This window comes from Tinamus guttatus, unplaced genomic scaffold (genome assembly GCF_059628265.1).
Source record: "Tinamus guttatus ecotype Peru unplaced genomic scaffold, ASM5962826v1 Tinamus_guttatus_pri_ptg000043l, whole genome shotgun sequence".
NCBI lineage: Eukaryota > Metazoa > Chordata > Aves > Tinamiformes > Tinamidae > Tinamus > Tinamus guttatus.
The window spans coordinates 1841011-1860930 of NW_028288577.1; the positions used below are offsets into that span (position 1 = coordinate 1841011).

The 19920-nt window shown below is 40.7% G+C and overlaps 1 protein-coding gene across 2 annotated transcripts in view; it reads right to left on the reverse strand.

Moving 5' to 3' along the window:
- CLTC (clathrin heavy chain) overlaps positions 1 to 19920 on the reverse strand; it is a 32094-nt gene that overhangs the window by 7607 nt on the left and 4567 nt on the right. For both annotated transcript variants that reach the window (XM_088536168.1, XM_088536176.1), the window contains exons 2-28: positions 16567 to 16774; positions 14235 to 14503; positions 13757 to 13918; positions 13064 to 13177; positions 12477 to 12650; positions 11726 to 11923; positions 10873 to 11073; positions 10143 to 10295; positions 9711 to 9833; positions 9286 to 9423; positions 8728 to 8892; positions 8430 to 8610; positions 7167 to 7330; positions 5358 to 5483; positions 4645 to 4787; positions 3971 to 4205; positions 3502 to 3624; positions 3261 to 3406; positions 2913 to 3096; positions 2506 to 2698; positions 1911 to 2068; positions 1542 to 1706; positions 1341 to 1448; positions 1059 to 1226; positions 752 to 901; positions 357 to 488; positions 78 to 188 (exon numbers count right to left, since the gene is read on the reverse strand). In XM_088536168.1, the coding sequence (XP_088392294.1) occupies positions 78 to 188; positions 357 to 488; positions 752 to 901; positions 1059 to 1226; positions 1341 to 1448; positions 1542 to 1706; positions 1911 to 2068; positions 2506 to 2698; positions 2913 to 3096; positions 3261 to 3406; positions 3502 to 3624; positions 3971 to 4205; positions 4645 to 4787; positions 5358 to 5483; positions 7167 to 7330; positions 8430 to 8610; positions 8728 to 8892; positions 9286 to 9423; positions 9711 to 9833; positions 10143 to 10295; positions 10873 to 11073; positions 11726 to 11923; positions 12477 to 12650; positions 13064 to 13177; positions 13757 to 13918; positions 14235 to 14503; positions 16567 to 16774 (4392 nt within the window). The remainder of the gene's footprint in view (positions 1 to 77; positions 189 to 356; positions 489 to 751; positions 902 to 1058; positions 1227 to 1340; positions 1449 to 1541; positions 1707 to 1910; positions 2069 to 2505; positions 2699 to 2912; positions 3097 to 3260; positions 3407 to 3501; positions 3625 to 3970; positions 4206 to 4644; positions 4788 to 5357; positions 5484 to 7166; positions 7331 to 8429; positions 8611 to 8727; positions 8893 to 9285; positions 9424 to 9710; positions 9834 to 10142; positions 10296 to 10872; positions 11074 to 11725; positions 11924 to 12476; positions 12651 to 13063; positions 13178 to 13756; positions 13919 to 14234; positions 14504 to 16566; positions 16775 to 19920) is intronic.

Here is a 19920-nt window from a genome sequence, read left to right on the forward strand (position 1 = left end):
AGCACATAACAAGAGTGTATGCAGCATGCTAGCTGACATCTGTTAAGACTATTTTACTGTTTCAAGACAAGACCTACTTGGTAGTCTTCTTCAATAATGAAGAGGTTGTTCAGGGACTCGTTCACTGATTTATTGTTGTGATTCTGAACTGAGCGCAGGTAAGGCTTAACCAGTGGTAGCTGTTTAACCTTCGGGAAAACAGGTTGATAGATTCAGTCAGGATAATTTGTTACAGAAGTCTTGTAACTAATTTAGATGCCTCATTGGGAGGATGCTGAGCACTTTAAAGTATGCTGTACGCTCAGTGCTTTTCCAATTGTAATCCTTTCCCTTAATCTGAATATACGGACAGTTACCTTTGTGAAGAAGGTGACAGCACGAGTGTGGTCAAGTCGAGGGGACAACACCATCAGCAGATCATTGAGCAACAGAGGTTTAAATTCCAAATAGAACTGAACTGCTTTATAATACAGCTCCACATTTGCCACCTGGAGGAAAAGGGTGACATTTAGAGCACAGACTTGATTGTAGATGAAGAGAGATGAAACATGGACCTAACCTTAGATATTCCTGCACTAATAAGTCACAAACTTGAGACTCAGTTGTCTTCAGAAGTTGCTATACTTGACCTGTTTGAGAATTATGTAGCATATAAAGAACTTGGAAGAATTCTAAACCAGCTACTAGTGAAGGTAAAGAGCTGAAGTGCTCATCTCAAGAAATTTACCTCCTTTCATTCCCAAAGAAATACCTTAGTGATGATATCTTTGAACTGTCCTTCTTTCCAGGCATCTGTTGGGTGATTCATCATTGTGATTATAGCATTATCATATTCTTCATACTTATCATACAAGAACACCAGTTCAGCCCAGAGATGGGCTTGCTCTGCAGCTCTCAGAACCTAGGTAAAACACAAATTAGAAACTCCAGTTAACATAAGCATCCACCATTGTTCAAACTTTAGTACTGCTAAAAAACTCACAAGTTGCTATTGCAAAAGCTAGCGTGTGCACAATCCAGACAGATGCACTTTAAGTTTTGAGTTTGAGGCATTTCACCTTTGGTATGTTGACTCTGGACCAGAACAGTTCCAAGTGCTCCCTCATCTTCTGTGGCTTGAATTTGGAGTAGAGAATTGCTAGTTCTGTAAACATTCCCATATGTGCTCGCTCAAGCCCAAGTGCCGCTTCCAACATAGTTATGAGCTCCTCAAAGTATCCACGGTCCTAAGAGATATACAGGGTTAGAGAAGTTTCTTGTTAGGCCCCAAGCCCCTTTTTGGGCAGAGTTGCCACTAGAAAACTTAGCTTTAACTGTGCAGTAAGATTCAACTTAATTACCTGGTAGTAATTGATTAGCTCTTCCAATTCATCTGCATGCACTACAATATGAAGTCCACACATCTGGGCCAGGCGGAACTCTTTTCCATCAACACAAGCAAAGCAGACCTAAAATTTGACAATCGCATTACAGCTTGCAAAACATCTTTTGAAAAGAGTAGCACTTTGAAGTATCTTAACTTTTTCAAGCAGTAAATCTACCTCTTTCCATGTGCGAGTACTGTTTGCTTTCCGAGCGCCATCCACAGCTGCCTGGTATTCACCTAGATGAACTAAAGTTGAGGCTAAACGGCCAAAGTTGGACACATTGTTATACAAAAGCTTAGCTGCTTCATACATCTTTTCATCGTAACAGCGATCGCCAACCTGCAGGAGAGAACAAGAAAGTTATTGTTGCAGTTTTTCAGTCAGACTTACCTAAATTGCACACAGTTCAAGCCATTTCCATTTTGATAACATCTTTAAGGTCCAAGACATGCACATTTCAAAGAGATGGAGATCCCGGCATCCCCTGGTTCACAAAGTCTAAGGATTCTGCTTGTAGTGACCCAGAGAAATAGCCTCACTCACTTGCTGGATATGTGCATTGTTGGGTCCATTGATGAACTCCTCTAGCTCTGCTAAACGGTTTGTTTTAGCAAGAGCAAAGATTAATTCTGTTTCCACATACGACTCCCTGGCCTTCTTGCGTGCCATCTGCAGATACTTCACCAGTTCTTCCCAGTTCCCTACGGAAGAAAATTCAGAATGCTTGTTTTTCCACAACTGAGCTCACTTACAGTTAAGTTATACTACCGCCAGCTCAGCCTCGTTTCATTTAATATTCCCCAATAATTAAGGCTGGCCTTCGTACTATGTGAGTGTTGAACTACATGAATAAACGTCCCCTTATGATGGGCCTAATGAAGTCAATGATGGTATTTAACTTCGTGCAAGGCCTCCTGAGCAGCAGTTACCCTGGCACAAGTCTCCACCCCATTAAGATTAGTCAGTCAAAAGCCCACAGATTATCTCCAAAGAGAATGTAGTGCTTCTTCCTTAGGACAGGTTTTTAACATCTATTTTACTGCTGCTTGCATCACATTTGGCAGAACTGTAACCCGAACAACAGACCGTGCTTAGCATCAAAAGCAAGCATTCAAATAAAACTTTAGATAAGTCATACCACTGGCATTGGCAGCTTGAACAACTTCCATGTATGAGGAAGGATCATCTGCTTTAATATAGGAGTCAATCGCTTCCTTTACCATCCCTTTCTGAAGCTGTGCTTTAGCAAGCTGACTCCACACAGCAGGCTCATTGCAGCGTTCAGCAAATTCATATGCACGATCCAAGTTTCCGATGTGCTCTATTAATACCTAAGAAAAGGTTTACCAGGATCAGTCACTACCAGTAAAAGTCAGTTTTACATGAGATTGAGATGAGCATTTTTTTTCACTAAGCTACAAGTCTAGAAAATACTAAGTTGCCTTGCAAAATAGTTTTAAGTCCTGAAGTCACAAGTCCAGAGCATGTCCACACATGTAAGGATGCACATACGAGAAGTTATTACAAATTGAAGTTTTAAGATACCTGCACAGCTGATGTGTTGACATCAAACTTTCTGAAGATGGCAAATGCCTCCTCAAAGAGCTCATTACTGATAGCGATATTTGCTATGTCTGGAGCATCGTAGTTATCCAGGCGATTGATATACTCCATGACACGGGTACGATCAGCCTTAATAGCTGTAAGAATGAGCAGGTTCTGCAGATTTCTAAACAGACAAAACATGAGTAAGTATCATGTAATGGTCTTGAGAAGTTTCCCCTCTCTTCTGGAGAGGGTGTTGGTTCGATTGCTATTACATGTTACAGCAACTTAACACCTACACTATGTGTAAATTTAAGTTATCTATGACTTGGTTTTGACCTTACACACCTGTGTTCACTGAACACAGAGTTGTCAAGAACAATTTTCTCCAGCAACTCAATGAGCTCATTGGGAAGATCGGCAGTCATGAAGGCTTTCACAGTAACAGAGACTTCCTCAGGGTCCTGTGTCTCTGACAGGGCAGTCTGTACAACCTGAAGGCAGAGACAGCCATTGAGAAGTCAGGTAAGTTAACTGTGAGCAAATCCAGTTAGGAGAGCACCAGCTTTTATTGTTTTCTCTGTTATACCTGATCAATTAGTGGTCTTCTGTAAGGATTGCTTTCCAGCAGGACACTTGCCCACAGTTCAGGGTCTTTACGGCGAACTAAGTAGCGGGAGAGGCTTTTGAAGAGAGAGTTCTCATTGCATACCTAGCAAAAGGCAAAGTTTTTCAGAGTGAAGTCACAGTCACCTGAGCCCACAAGTAGATGAGCATTTAAAGCATTGTACTGTAATGTCAGATAAGCCTACTGGAAATGCAGACTAGAAATCTCAGGCTTTAAGACTTCCATTAATCTCCCATTCTAGGATGTCCAGGGAAAATACCATTTCCAACTAACCTGCAGAAGATTCAAATAGCTTAATACTCTACTCTAAGTGAGCTCTTATGATTTACAACATCATTTAATTCCTAATAAATACTAAGTGTGAGATAGCTAGCCCAGCACACTCTGGGTTAAGATTTAACTTGTCAGTCAGCTGCCTCCACATACTCACATTAATAAGTTCCAAGTCACACTGTCCACGCTCATAAGCCACACAGGCTAGGTGAGGGTCTCTCTTCTCACAGTACTTGCCAACAACTCGACTGTCATAATAAGGATTCTCACGCAGGAATCTTTCTGGGTTGTTGTTGCTGTCAATGTATATTTTGGCCAGTGCATTGTGAGTTGCAGGCTCCTCACAACCCTCATGAATTCTTGCCTCCAGCCAGGGCAGAAGCAGTTTCAGCCTAAAAGGAAGAGGTTTTTGCATTAGAGAGATTGAGTGAATCCACTGCACAGTTCCCTCCTATGGAAGTCAGCTTTGGTGTGGGAAGGAGTCAGGAAATAAACCAATCAGTTGAAGTGACTCAGAATGCAGATCAAAACAGAGGAAGACTACAATGGAGTAACTTCTTAACAGCATTCCTCAAAGAGCATCGTGTGCCATTCTCTAAAGACATGATTATCTGCAGGCTGCTCAGTGGAAGTGAGGTATCAGCCAAGCATTAAAGCAGACTTTTGCTGTCCACTCACCCAAAGGCCATTTCTGGTTTTACCAGTCAGTACAAGGTTTAGCTGCATAATGAGCACATGCACTGAGTGGGTGAGCAGTGCAAGACTAAGAAAAGCTTTCAAAAGCTAAGTTACTAATTTGGTAGTGTTAACAGACTTGTAGAAGTTTAATACCTGTTTCTTTTCTCCACCTCTGCAACAAGTTCATCAGTCGAAAACTGACCTCTCACTACAAGGATAAGGTTCTTTATCACATCTTCAGAGCAATCCACATCAAGCAATCCACCAATGACAACAGGCAGACGGCTTGGATTCACCTAAATAGGATTCATTTAAAGGAATTAGTCTGTTGTCCTGGAACATATGCAGTCAGCACTTATTTCCTGAAGTTTATATGATGGCTGCCGTTCTAGTTCAAAGTAACCTTATTTTCCTATTCTCACTCCCAGACTCCCAAGGTCTGAACAAGCCTGAATGTCAGTTGTTCAGTCAGCAGCAGTTCAAGACTCAGTTTCAGTGGCTCACTAATGCTCAGGCCCCAAGAAAGGCTTCCTAATCAGTGTTACATCCTTAACAAGATGATAAAGCAAAAAGGTTCTTTCTTTCCAAAAGGCTGGAAGTTGCCTTAAGAATCGCACAGTTATGGCACCAAATCATCTTCCTTTAAGACACGAACATTAGCGAGAAACTGCTCTAACCTGACTAAAGAATAAATAAGAGAGTCAACTATCACGCAAGGGCTAATTTGCCTAACGCCACTAAAGTAGCTCAGGTATGAGGCTGCTTACAGACCACTTGTTCACAAACATTATGGCTGTATTTACACACAATACAAAAAAGGTTGATTGGTTTGACTCGTTAAAGCCAAAGGACCGATTGCGACTTACCTTCTGTACATAAATCTCAATGTATTTTTGGAGATTATTTCTGTACAAGTACAGCACCAGGTCATGGACAAAGTCAAAGCGATCGCACACAATGATGAGTGGTAACTGGTCAGTAAGCTTTGCTTCCTATAAAGAGAAAAGCTTCAGTAATTGGGTTTTGTGTTTATGTTTAAATTAAGACAATCACTTAAAGTAGAAGAATTTGGCAAGGCAAGATTAGGACCTCCAAAATATTGACAGTTTACGAATCAATTTTTTTTTCTTCCAATATGCAAAGTAGGAGAGCTTGCACCTACTTCAGTGCCTATAGAAGCTTTTTGAAGTTTAACCCTGGTCCTTTTCATGACAGTCTACAGAATTTTACAAACACAGTACAACTATTAAGTCTAAGCTATAGGCGGCATTTTTAGTTGCCACTGGTGTTTGATGTGCAGGATTAGCACTCTGGGATTTCAAAGGAATTCAACCAAGACTACATTATGCTGTGGATCACAATGGAAAGCTTCTCTATGGAACTGACTTCAAGTGTCATGTGTCACTTTGGACAGTAACTTCTAGCTACAGATTTAGAGAACAGCACAAGAATCAAACTAGTAGAAGCAGTGCTTAAATTGCTAATCAGATTAGCTATCTAAAACTGTTCCAGCTTGGAGCACAAGATTACACTAGTTACAGAACAGAAGCTTGACTGAGGTGGACAGTATGCTAGGGGTATATTTCAGATCAGTCGAGAGCGCACATCCCAGAATATAATCCTACATATATAAATTACACTTAAGGAGTTTACATAGGGAGGCCTATACTGGGAGATTTACCTGGTACATGTCCTGCACATTCCAGACAAGGAACAGCACAAAAAACAATAGTTTTCATCAGGAATTTGACAACTGCATAACTTATCTTAGGCGGCTCGATCATTTTACATACCTTATACTTCAGTGACACCAGGTTATTTTCTAGGATTTTCTCATTTGAGACGTATTGCCATCTTCAGATATGATCAGCAAAATCTAAGCCTATGCTATGCAACTGACAGGCATGAAGGCAGGAAATGTTCCCAGATAAAGTTTCCCCCACCCACACTTTCTAAAGTATTTCTAGAAACACTAGCAATGTTAGATTTATCCAGTAAGATCAGCATTAATAACAGACTACAGAATCTGAACCTGATTACAATATCTTTTTCCACTCTTTGGAACCAAGTTTCAGAGAAGCTCCAAGTCCCATTTAGACTGGCTGGCAGCCTAGCAGAGATGAACTCCAGTTCACCTGGCTTAAGTTTAGGAAATATAGAAAATACAAGTGACTTAAATGAGTGAGAAATATCAGCCCTGAATTCAGAAAGGATTCATGGTATTGCTGCTATTTGTATACAGCTACTGCATTTTCTGAGTTGAGGATGATTATACTGTAAGTAGTTTTATTTAAACTATGAATTCATTTGGCATCATGGTTATTTCTCAACCATCAAACTACTTTTGTTTTTTCTTTTTTTTAAGTTCACAACTGTAACAGAAGTTTTAGGTAAGACATGTTCAGTTTCATTTTAGTTTCAGAGGTTAACCTTTCAGAGCAGCAAGGAATTTTCATGTCAAATTCTCAATTTTTAGATATTGTTCCAGACTCAGACTCTGTTGGGAGGTACCACCACCAAACTAATGCCTCTTTTTAAGAATACAGATGGATCCTTAAGTTAGACACGTTAAGGCTCATCTGTGCCTCCACAGGGCTGTCTCATTTCACTGGTGACAGATCACATTTACCAGAAGCTAAATGAGTCAAGACAATCCACTACTATCCAAACCTTACCTTGAGGAAGTTTTTAACACGTTCTGGATCATAGCAGTTGCTCTCCCTGCAAATTCTTTCTACTTCTTTGATTTGTCCAGTCTTGCATGCAGCTTGAATATACTTGAAGTGCACATCTGGATCCTGGCTGAAGTTTACAATAGAGCCCAGGAAATAAAACAGACCTTGGGAGGAAACAATCAATATGTTACTTTGCTAGTCCTTGGCATGGATCCACACACTAGCTTCTGAGAAAGCCTGCCCAACTGCGGAATACCTGAAAATCTGAGTCCAGCCTGTTGCAGAAATCTGCATCTGTTTCTTTCTATTCATGCAAGTATTGCCTTTTTTTTTTTTTTTTTTTTGCACAAAGGCCAGCCTCAATTCAGCTAGGGTAAAGAGCAGCATGTTTTTATCAGACTTGAATAAAGTCCAGTGCATCATCAGTTGATGCAGATCAGCTTTGTCAAGCTGATGTGCCTTCCATTTGCCCCTAGACAGGGGTAAGGCAGAACTTAGAAAACTATAATTAGAGTGGCAAAAAAGCTACTCTTACACAGCGTACTTATTCCTGTGAAAGATGCAATGGCTGTTTTTCACAAGCTACAAAGCTTGTTTCAGGTACTCCTACTGCTTCATCTTTCTTACTTTAGGCACATGACTAAGTCACTTAATCAAGAAAGATTAATGGGTTCTTTTAAAAAAAAGAGAGAAAAAGAAAAAAAAAGAAAAAAAAGGCAATAAACAAAAAGCCACCCCCAAGCTCCACAGGTTACCAGACACCATCTTAATCCACTGACCATTCTCCATATTTCAAAAGTTCATGATCATGGCATGTTCTTACTCTAAGGTTTTCTTCAAAGTTTAGCAGGACAGTGTTCAGCCATACATCTGCAGAGATGTGAACACCGAAGTACCAACATTGACTATGCTATATCTTGCTGTTCTTAGAGATAAAAAAAAAAAAAAAAATCCTAAACCCAAAGGCTACATAAACTTCAGGTGATCATATTGGACAAACAGAAAGCCAGCAGCTTCTTCAAAGTGCGTTTTTTTTTTTCCTACAGCTCAGGAAGTTCTTTGTTAGTGTTTCAGAGCCCGGAAGACGTAGTATTGGACCCTGACACCCAACTTAGAGGAATTAAGGTTTAGTTCAGGTTTTGAGACAGCTCTGAGACTGTAAGTAATTAAGCTCAGTATGGCTTTCTAGGTTCAGCAGATGAACAAGCATTCTGGTAAGGAAAGCAGTAACTCAGTTTGCTAGAGACCAGAACATGAACTTACCTTCAAAGCTCTTGAAAGATTCAAACAACTCTATAAGTGACTGTGTTGATAATTGTTCATGGTATTTTGAAGCTACCTGGACACAGATCTGCAGGTTCTGACGAATGTTAGCAGATAACATAGCACGCAGACACTCCAAAGAGTCTTCTACTGATAAGGAGCCAAAATAATTCACCAACCACTGCAGAGACACATAAGCCATTTTAGACTCAACTAGACACCTATACTCTGAAATCACTGTTGAAAACAGTGTAAGTTACTAGGATTTTGCTACCCTCAATATATATTAATTCTATACCTCAGGATTGAGAAGATGAGTGTGAACTACCGCACGTTTAATGTCATACAAGTCTGTGAAGTGTTCTAGTGCTCTCTGCAGCAAACCAGCTTTCTCACACAGCTGAGCTATGTGAGCCCGGTCATAGTGAGTAAACATTTGGTTTCCCAGGATAGCATCTGCAACCTAGAAGAAATAATAGAGAAAGTTCATTTAGTTCCCAAACATTAAACCAGTTTCTACAGCATTATCAAGCTCAATGATTAGCTCCCCCAAAACAGGGCTCTCTAGCTTGAGATAAACTATTTTAATCATAGCAGAGGCCAAAAACCAGCAGCAACTTCTATATTACTTCTGGGAAGCCTCCAGAAATGAAGAAACACTTCAGGTGCTTTCAAGTGAAACATAAAAATATTAAAATTGCAATGGCAAATTAAAAATCCTAATTTCATGGTTCAAGTAGAAATGTCTTAGGGATTTAACTGTTTACCACTGCCATCTGATGTGGACCACAGTTTAGACTTTTGGCCAGCCTAGAAACAAGCCTGATCTCATAACAATTTAATTTTGAAAGCATACCTGAGGTGCATGCATGAGGTTCATCTCAAGTAAACGTGTCTGCAGGGGACCTTCCGAGGGACGATTATTCTTCAGTGCATCCAGCAAGAAGGCTGTACATTGCTGAATCAGATTATATTCCATGAAGACATCCACAATCTGCAAGAAGATTGCATTAAGACATTGTTTAGTTACCAATTAAAAAAAAATGCTTACCATCAAGGAAACTTTTGTTCAGGAACTGGGTGCCTATGTAAACAAAGTAACACAAGGCACAGATTCCACTAAAGCTAAACCCAGTTTACACTGACATCACTAAGGTGCAACTTAGTGTTCTTAAAGCTAGCCAGAAAATAACACTGTCTCAGTGAAGCAAACCCAAACATGCCTCCTCTTACTAGTCTATGGCCTTGAAGATAACATTGCATAGGAATAAAATTATTTACTTGTGTTATGTCTGCAAGGGGCTCTTCATCCTGGACAAGCATTTGTGCAAACTGCTGTCCTTGATCAGGGCTGATTCTCATTACATTCCTCAGCAAGAAAATCCAGTCTGGAGTATATCCAACCTGCAGACAGTGAAAAGTAGTTACTCAGCAAGAGCACAAGCATTATTGAAATACAGGACTTGGTAAAAGCTACTGTCAGTATCTTACACAAGTCAGATGGAATTTCTTCATTTGGAAGACGCTACATAGGGAAGTGTGAAAGGATACAGATACCAAGTCTGGCAGGGATCATTAATAATGACCTTAGAACAAACTATATAGTTCTATACAGACCCTCAGACACCCAAACAGTTACATCTAGTTGCCTTTGGAATGCAGACTAGTTATTCTTCAATGCAGGACAGGAGTGACACATGAGTTTCCTCTCACCTTCTTCGCGTACAAAACAATCTTCTGGACTTGTCCTGTTTCAGCAAAACACTGGATAACTTTGTTCGGAACGTTGGCTCTTAGATAGACACTAAGCGCTAGTGTAGGATCAACAGACTTCACAAGGTCTCCCAGCTCCTCCGAGCACTCCAGCTGTTTGGAGACACACATACAGTCAGTCCACACTGACAGCGCAGTGCTGAAATGCTTTAGGACTCTCTCCCCCATTTATCTTCCTTTCAGTCTTCCCTTGAGAAGTTCAGGGCCCAACTTTACTGCCAGAATTGTTGGATAGTGCTGTCATCTAGCAGATTCCTTTCCTTTTGCTGCTTTGAAAGTCACAAGTACATTTTTAGGGCTAGCAAGAACTAGGTGATCTAACATATCAGGACATTTCTTCACCTAATTACAAAAGTTTACTCCCAGCTCAAAGTATTTGAAAGTTAGTATCCAAAAAAAAGCCTGAAATGGTTTCAGAAGGAACAGAAGCCTCCCAGAAGCCTTTCATGCAAAGTTCACCCTGCTGTAACCTTAAACAGTTTTACTAATTCTATATAAGCACCCAGTCAATTCTTTTACACTAACATGAGTCAATTACAGGCGGATGAACACCTCATTTGTTAGATCACACTGGTGAACTAAAGAATAACCCAATGAATTGCCCTTTTTTAAAGGGCTATCTGCCAGGTGTATCCCTCCAGGGCCTTAAAAGCAACTCTCCCAAATTTACCTTATCTTCTTTTAACCATTTTTCCAAGAGTTGTTTGCGTCCCTGCTGAAGCACTGGTCTGCAGAGTTCCAAAGACTCATACTTATTCAGCTGCCCTTGATCAAGCAGAATGCCAAAATACTGCAGTAAAGGGGAAGTCTGTCCTGGCTGAGCTGGAACACTCTGGAACCGGCGTATGGTGTCTGGAGTACGCAGGATTCCCTGCCAGAAAGAGATGCACTTTAGTGTTCTGTTCCACTACGATGACTTGGCAAGAGTTTATCTAGAAAGCTGAAGTTAGAAATGTTTTCTGCAGCAATGTTATACTTTGCCAGGCCAGAATAACAGCCAGAAACAGTATGATTGAACATCAGCTCAGGCACCGCTTTCAAAATGCGCTACAGTAGCTTTTTAAAGTAGTTCCAACAGAAACACAGATTTCACTTCAGAGAACTGTCTTACAGAATTAAGATGCTCCACCCTGCAAGCAAGCTCTTTGCTCTTAACATGTCCTTTTTATTCTATTTCCAGCTGCTGCCTCAGCTAGAGGCTGTCTTTTCATTGCAATCTTACATATCATTGCAGGGGTTGAGATGAACACTAAAAACATATCATGCAGTCATTACTTCATTATTTATTCCTTTCCCCCTTGGCAGACTTCACACAAGCTTTAGGGTCTTCCAGCATACAAGGGGTACTCTCACCATAACGTAACCTGTGGAGAACTTGTACGCTGTAACAAGTACTAAAATAGCACAACAGAAGCTGTTCTGAAATGCTGGTCTCACCACTCATGAAATTCAGTGATCTCTTCTGAATCCTGACATTTAAGTTGGAGTTCAATACTATTTTCAAATCTATTTGGGTCTATTACCTTGGGGGCATTAGCTGCCACTTTTGCTGCCTCCGAGTAGTTCCCTTGCGCAAACAGTGCATTGAATTTCCGAGCAAAAAGCTCCTCAGCTCCTGCCAGGTTGTTGCGGACAGCCATTCGCAGAGCCAGGTCAGGATTTTGCAGCACGTTCGTGATGTAGGGAATAATATTCTCCTCTTCCACGCACACTGACAGCACCTAAATAAGTTAACAAGGAGAATTTCTAGTTACTCTAAGAGTGAACCAAATGACAAGCTGATTTCTAAAAGGGAAACTATGGCCCATACAGAAAGTTATTCCACCTCTTGACAACTGCAAGGTCTTCCCTTTTTATCTAGAAACTAATTTCTGGGCTGAAAAGCATCTCTACTATCCAATGACTGCACCAAAACAGATGAGCCACTGTCATAATTTGACATCAAGTATTTACAGACACTAGACATAGAAGGTTAAATACTGCATTTCTGCAACCTCCACTCAGTGTCTTAACTGACTCTAGAGGATGAATCAGGCACAGGGCTTCTGATCAATATTATTTCAGTTTAACAAGCAACAGTATTTGTATAAGAAACTAGAAGCCAGACAAGCTGTACTCCTATTTCAGGTACCAGACAATACTACATATTCCTCATTCTATTATTCCATTTTGTTCAGCTCTAGAGGTTTTAGACACTGACATGAATACTGTAGTGTATCAGCAAAGATCAGTGGGTTTGGCTAAGTGAGAGGGTTCCTGTCCACACTTCCTTACTTGTCCCTTTCTGTTGACTCCTATAATCCCAGCTGTTGCTTCATGCTGTGCAGTAACAAATATGGTCTCTCCACTGATTCTGTTCATGTAGATACAGGTGCCAGTTTCAAGGTCATACAAGTGGATATAGCCATATTTTGTTATCAGGAACACCACATCATGCTTGTCACTGATCTGCAAGACAAGAACAGATTCATCAGATTTGGCACTGCATAAAACAAGTCAAGAGCCTTTGAGAACCAGCAGATAGTTGTGCCACTTGAGGAATGCTAGAATACTGTTACTTTATAACTGAATATTTGAAAAGAGTACAGTCATAGTAGAATCATGTTTTAAGAGCTTGGAAGATTATTAAAGATACATAGATATTTGTTACATAAAGTTCTCCTTGGATGCTGCCTGGGTTCACAACTTGACTTACTACTAAAGCAGGTGCAAATACCCTCCCACGACTAAGTTAAACCACTTATGTTAGTGCCAAGTCTCAGTTCTTTACTAACCACCTGCTTCCAGCACCCTGCTGCACAGTCATACCGGGCAAGCGAAGCTGCAGACTTGCTCTTGCACTCCTTTTGTGAATATCATACCTGCATCGCGACAGGAAAGTCATTTTGTGCCTCAGGAGGAAAGAAGACATCCACGGCTTTCTTTGGAAATGGCTGATTCCCTGTTGGTGGTGTGCCAACTTCAATGATATGCAACTGTGCAACAGATAAGTTAATTAACTCTTGTATACAATCTATGTACAATATATCCAACATTTAAAACAAAAAAAAAAAAAGAAAAAAAAAAGAAAGAAAGAAAAGCTATAGCAAGATGTTTAATGTTGGGACTTGATTCCAAGTTTAAGCAAGCAAGATATGCTCAGCAACCACTCTCCCTGAACGTTTTCACAGGCTAAAGGGATGGCAGACAGTATGCTGTTCCATAAAACTGAGGGTGCAGAGCAGGGAGCCTGATCTGTAGTTATCACTGGCTGTTTAAAACTTGAAGAATTAAGTTAGGTCACCTTTACATACTTCAATGGGGTAACATTCATCAGAAACAGTTTCTCTGATTCCAGTTAAACAGGGAAGCAAAGCAGAACTAAGAACTTGTTATGGAATTCTAGCACTGGTATTACGTTGCTCATTAGCCTTGGATCGTTAGTGTTTACTGTTTTTTTCCATCTTATAATTCAAATATAACTTAAATCTTAGACTATCAAAGAAAAAATACAACAGTTTATTTAAGCTCATCTTATGAGACAAGTTTACAACATGTTTAGAAACAAGTCTTACCTTACCCCCAGCTTGCCCTCTTACTGCAAAACAGAAGAGTGTGGATTCCTCGGCATTCCCTTCCATCTTGAACTGCGCAAAGCTAGCGGCGTGCCCTTCGATTGGCTGGGACACTTTTCTGTCTACAGAATAGAGCTGCATTGCTCCCACAACACGATTTTGCTAGATAAGACAGAAAAAGAATCAGGAGAAGAAGGCACCTGACCAGTAGTTTCATGCACATTGGCTTTGGTAAATACATTGTCATATCACGCTGAAATGTCATGACTTTTATGATAGAAGGACCTCTTGACACTTTATTGGTGTTTATGCCACTACTGTAAGGTCTCTAGTTGCACTAATTTCATTATTTAAATATTTACAAGCATTCACATTCCTAACAGTGTTTTAGGCAGACCACTTCAGTCTTGCTCCTAGAGAAGGAGAAGATGAGCCAAGCTCCAAGTCTGCTACATGGGTCTCGTTCGTGGCAACGTACCTGGGCAGATATGCCAGTCAGCAGCAGCCATTTCTGCTTCGCATCCGTGCGGTAGTTGATGATCTGGCAGCCGGCAAGACTCGAATGGCGATCAAACATCTTCACAGGCTGGGACTCCCCCTCCATGCTCCAATGATAGACCGCGTTATCCGTGACAAGAGCAACAGTATTCAGAGAAATCCACTTCCAGAAGGTGACATCATCTGTCATTGTATGAGCCTTCATTTTGCTCTTCATTTCAATGTTGAATATTTGAAGCGTTTTTCCAGCTAGAAGACACAATCTCGTTAGTCAGGCTGCAGTTTCCACCTGCCATTTCAAGCACTGGTTAAAAGCAGAGGAGCTGCACTATAACATTCAACTCATGACCTGCTTTTAGAGAATGCCACTGCATATTGTTTGTATCCTTCAGTGACCAACTGTTACTTTTAACCAGACCATATTTCTGGAGCTAGTTCTGCTATCACAGAATTGTATGAATTTTGAGCTGAACTGGTCATTATTTAGCCATCTCTTTTCACAAAACAAGAGCTTCAGCATCATGTACATCATATCTGAGCTATAACACTGCTGAGTCTCTTGGAAGCACAGCACGCTATGCCAGGGTCACTAAAAACTACTTCCACATTTATTTTAGGCATAACAAAAACAGAATGGAACAGTCAAGTTGATAGAGGGCTTTTGCAATTCAGGCTCATTAACTAGAACCCTTCAGTTACACTAATGGTTTACACAGAACTACCAGATGCAAATTGTAGACTAACATGAACTGTGCAAGGAAAGGAATCAAGTGACTAACACAAGCTCTAAAAGGTAGGAGTGCTTTGAATTCCACAGAATGGGGACTATATGCATCCTAAACAGCCACTTTTAGTGAATTCTACCAGAGAGATTCCACAATGCAGTGCATATATGAAAATATTCCTTCCTGATCAATAGATGAATAGACTTCTGACCAACTTCTGCTGGTTTTAGCAGATGGCTATTTAAGCATGTGATAGTGTAGCCCTGGAGGAATATTAGAGATTAGGTGAAACTAGATACAGGTCAGAACATCTACTACAGTTATTAATTACCTGAACTCCATAAATGCCATTTGTGCAACTGCCTTCACTCACTAAGGATTGGTTTAGTTAGAAGTCACCACTGGTTCAACCACCAAAATAATGACCCAGGAATCCTGAGAAGTCGCCCAGTGGGGAAGTTTGTCTAATACAGACTAACTGGAGCTATGGGCTAGCAATTTTTCTGCTTTGCTAGTGCAGCTGGAGCGTTACAGTCAAGGGACAAGAGACTCAGGTAGTGTCTATCCTACACACTAGGCAAGGTACATTAAGAGGCAAGAACTAGACTCAAGTTGAAAGGGTCAGACTTATTTATAAAAGCTTAGTATCGAGATTATTGTGCTAAGTTAAGTGCACTCTGAGCTCTTGAGTGAATTAAGTTTCTGAATCTTAAAGGATCCCCTTGCTTGGAAGGGAACCAGAAAAACCCCTCTGGATTTAAGGCTTTTCACTGTTTCTAACTTCAGTGTTCAGTGTGCACTTTACGTCTGAGCCATTTGATTCTTTCTCTTTTCATAAGACAGGACAAGCACTAGTACAATCAATTGAGATAACTCACCATCTGCACACACAAGAAAGCATTAAAGTTGTGACAAAACAGGAGCACAGTATTAAAGACAAACTTCAGAACACAAGAATACATTTAGATCTTATATATTGCCAATATATTAGTTTCTACAATGACAGAGCATTTGAAGCTGCTTCTCAGAACAGCCTGGAAGAATGCTTGTTATCCATAGTGCCAGAGATACAGAGTTAACTGACCTTGTGCTTTATTAACTACATGAGTCTTCCACAAGTAGTTTTACTTTCCTTATCACTGACTGATATTATGAATATGCAAACACTGGTGCACCAGCCTTATTCCAGCATGGCCGGACTTTAGGCCCTTCAGGAACATTTCCTCCCCCTCCATAACCTTAATTTTCTTCTGGGCTTAAAAGATCAGATCTCACTTGCCCCTAAAAAGATCCAGAATAGAGTCTCCAGAAGTGTTCTTAAAGTCTGAGCTCTTCTTCCTTCTCTCCCTGCTCAGAAGCCATAAAATTTTTGATTGTGAAACAAAAATTCACCCTAATCAAAGAACTGGTAGCAAGTCTTCCTGCTCAGTTACCTTCTGAAGATTTAAATTTAAGCACCCCAAAAGCTCTGTGAAATTGGCAAGGGATGGTCCCACATGAATAGCCCGAGACTTGGATGATTCATAAACTAGTCTTAGAGAAAGCTCTTCAGCAACTTCAAACAATTCTTTATCAAGACTTCCATACCTTTTAATGCAATTACTTTACTGGCAGGATTCATGATGGCACTGTCAGCTGAAATTGGTCTTCGAATAGGGTTGCTGGGGTCATTCATGTCAATGATCACCACTTGAGCCTGTTCTCCTACTTTCTCTCTGATGCAGATGAATTTATCAGATTCCATGGTGAGGGTGCTGAAGCCAATGTTTGCTGGGTTGATGCCCAGATTTTGGAGCTGGAAGACAAAAAGATTTAGCCATAAGTTACTACTGCAATACAGCTACCAATGGGTCTTATGAAAGTTGTAAGAGATACTAGGCCTTGTACCCCTATATGACAAGACAGCTAGAAGCCTGCTGCTCATAAATGGTAGGACAAGCCCTTGCCCTTCCTGCAGAAGCCTGGTAGAGTTCAAGTACTTGGTACCTTGCCTTCAGGACCCGTCCACAACTTGCTGCTTTAAGAACTCAAGTGCTGAGTCCCTCAGATTGCTTAACATACCCTGAGCCTGCTCCTGAGAGCAGTGCCAAAGTCACAGTTTCAGTATTTACTTTCACCAACTTTGCCTCCAAGCTTCGAGCCCTAATTTATTCCATGTGAGCATGGCAGGCAGCTATCACTACTTCAAGCTTAATGTCACATGTGAGGCATCTGAGCTTTATCTTTATCCCTATAGAGTTAAAAAAAGAGCTACCTGTCTAGCAATTAGCGTGGCTTGTCTAGCAGCAAGGCTGTATACCATCCGGAAGGCAGAGCTAACACATATAAGATGTTGTATCCTGAGCTCAGAAATGCTTCATCTGTAGCCATATTTCATACAGAAGATAACAACAAATCATCTCAATTTCAACTGAGCTGCAGTCTGCTTCTATGGACCCTTGAATACTTACCTTTCAATTTTAATTCCAGTATAACTTGCAACAAGAAGTTTAGCCCAAGCCACTTCATCGCATTTGCAACAAATCAATGTGTTAAAACATCAGTACTGGAAGTTTATTCCATTTTTTACCAGTAAAAATGGGGGGGGGGGGGGAGCTGCTTCATGCTACATACAGATGTCCAACATCTGGGTGGCCATGACATATGTTAGGAACATGGCTCAAGTTTCTCACCACTAGAGGATTTTTTTCTAACGCTTCAGACATTTTTTTTCCCCCTAAGAGATTACTTGTACTGCAAACCCTTTCACATCTTCTCAAAAGGCTGGATCTTCAAAGCCATTTTAAGTTTAGAGGACTAGTTGGAAGCAGAATGCTGAACTCTTATCAGCTGGGCTCTGCAGGGCTTGGAGATGACCGCGCCTTAGCTATTCTGTTGCAGCTTCTGATAAACAGGGTGTTTTACTACACTTCCCTTTTGTTCTGCCTCTCAGCACATGCAAGGAAGTAACGTTTGAATTATGGCACGCTCTGCATTTTGTATTTTATATTTACCCTTTGAAGCTCTCCGGTGGTGTTCAAGCATGTCAAGTTTTCAATCCTATACCAAAGAGACATATCCAGGCTCTCTAATGCTTAGGGGCTCCTTTCATGATCATTTTACACAATGAATTAATAATATCTTTTGGCTACACTTAGGTCCATCCAGCTTTTCTACTTCTGAAGAGTTAAGAGTTGGTAGGGCTAGAAACAGAACAGATTTAAATTTAATTCTTGAAGGCAGGTGTCAGGCTAGTTATCCTGATGTTGACCAGCTGAAGCCATTCTTTCCCAGCAGAACACCTACAATTTCCTGCAGCTTAACAAAATGAACACTTTCATTCAAACACAGCTCCCCTACAGATCCATCCGCCTGACACTAAAGCTAGGAAACTCCTTCAAGTGAAGAGCTTTTTTTTTTTCTTTTTTTTTTTTCTTTTTTTTGATTAGGTGTCTTAGCTGACTCTCACAAGAGACAGATGTCTTAAAGAGATTCTGCTATTTGTGTGCCCTGTGCTAAGCAGGGCTATAAGCAACCCAGCCACCATCCCTGGTGAGCAGAGAAGGTTTGAAGATGGCAATAGTTTCATCTGGTAGAGTTGGACAGATTTACTAGGGTGAGGTGCCTTTTACTAAGGCTGCAGGCTCAACTAGTGCAATGTCATTTATCAAATGTTCAGTTTCCTTGTTAATCTGCAGTTACACCGTGCCACATACTCAGCCTGGTAGTAAACTCACAGTGCTATACTCAAAATGACACTGCGAAATAGAAAAATAAAATAATTCAAGGAGCAAGTTCTGGCAGATGGCAGACCTCTTAGGGAGGTCTAGACTTAGCCACTGAATCAAAGTTGCTTAGATGCTGCAAAACAGATTTATCTTAATTATGACCAATCTCTGCCATCTGCTAGGAGTTACATCTGAGGTGTCCATCCCCAGTTAGGAATGGTAGATGGGATCCTTTTTAAAACTTAAGATCATTTTCAATGTTTTTGTTGTTGTTGTTAACAGATTTAGTCAGTCAGCACTGAAGTTCTGAAGAAAGCCTGGAGAAACTTTCAGACAGAGTTATGACCATTACTGAAGTCTCTAAGTACACAGTATTTTCTATTAACAATCCATCACAATTTCAAGAGATCCAAGCTTATGGACTAACTCTTCTTTAAATACTGAAACAAGTTTGATCAGCCAAGAGCACACCGTACCTCCCTTGATTTCTCTTGAAGCTAATAGTAAGTGTTCTTGATACCCAACTATAAAGCACACAACTCTTAGAAGATTAATGCTTGAGGTACTGATTATTCCCTTCCCCAAAAAGGCTAAAGTTCAGGTGAGTGAGGTGGTGATGTTTAGAAAGCTAAGCAAAGCAAACAGATACACTTAGATTACCATTACACAACATGACCAGAGGTATTTTGGGGGATGTAGTATTGAAATACTACTAGGAATAGTATCAAAGTTTTCAAACTCTTCTGTGAAGTCAGTGGTGGATGACAGCAGCACTGGGAAACAGGTTGCCAGAAAGAGCAGCAACTGCTCTACTAGAGATGCAGCCTTGAAGGAGTCTGGCAGTTGGATGGTTCAGTTAACTGCACGCTGTACTGAGCCATCAAGTTACACAGTAACATTTATCTGAGTCTTATGAGAGGTAAATCTTTAATATGGCAAATGAAACTGATTAGCAAGATCACGTTTTCACTGGAAGATGATCCAAGCACGTTCTTGGTAATTTACCCAGCGCAGTTCCCATTCAGTTTGATGTCAAACACACATGTAAAACTGCTGACAAGAACAGCTTGGTTGGCCTCTTCCTGGAACATTTGCTTTTTTGTGTCCATTTGCTTAGCTGACAGATAATTTCTCCTCGCCTACAAGGAAGGGCACAGAAGTGCTGAGCATGCGTTTCACCTCGGCTCCGACACTCAACAGGATGTAACCACTGCTCTTGCAGCCACAAGCTCAG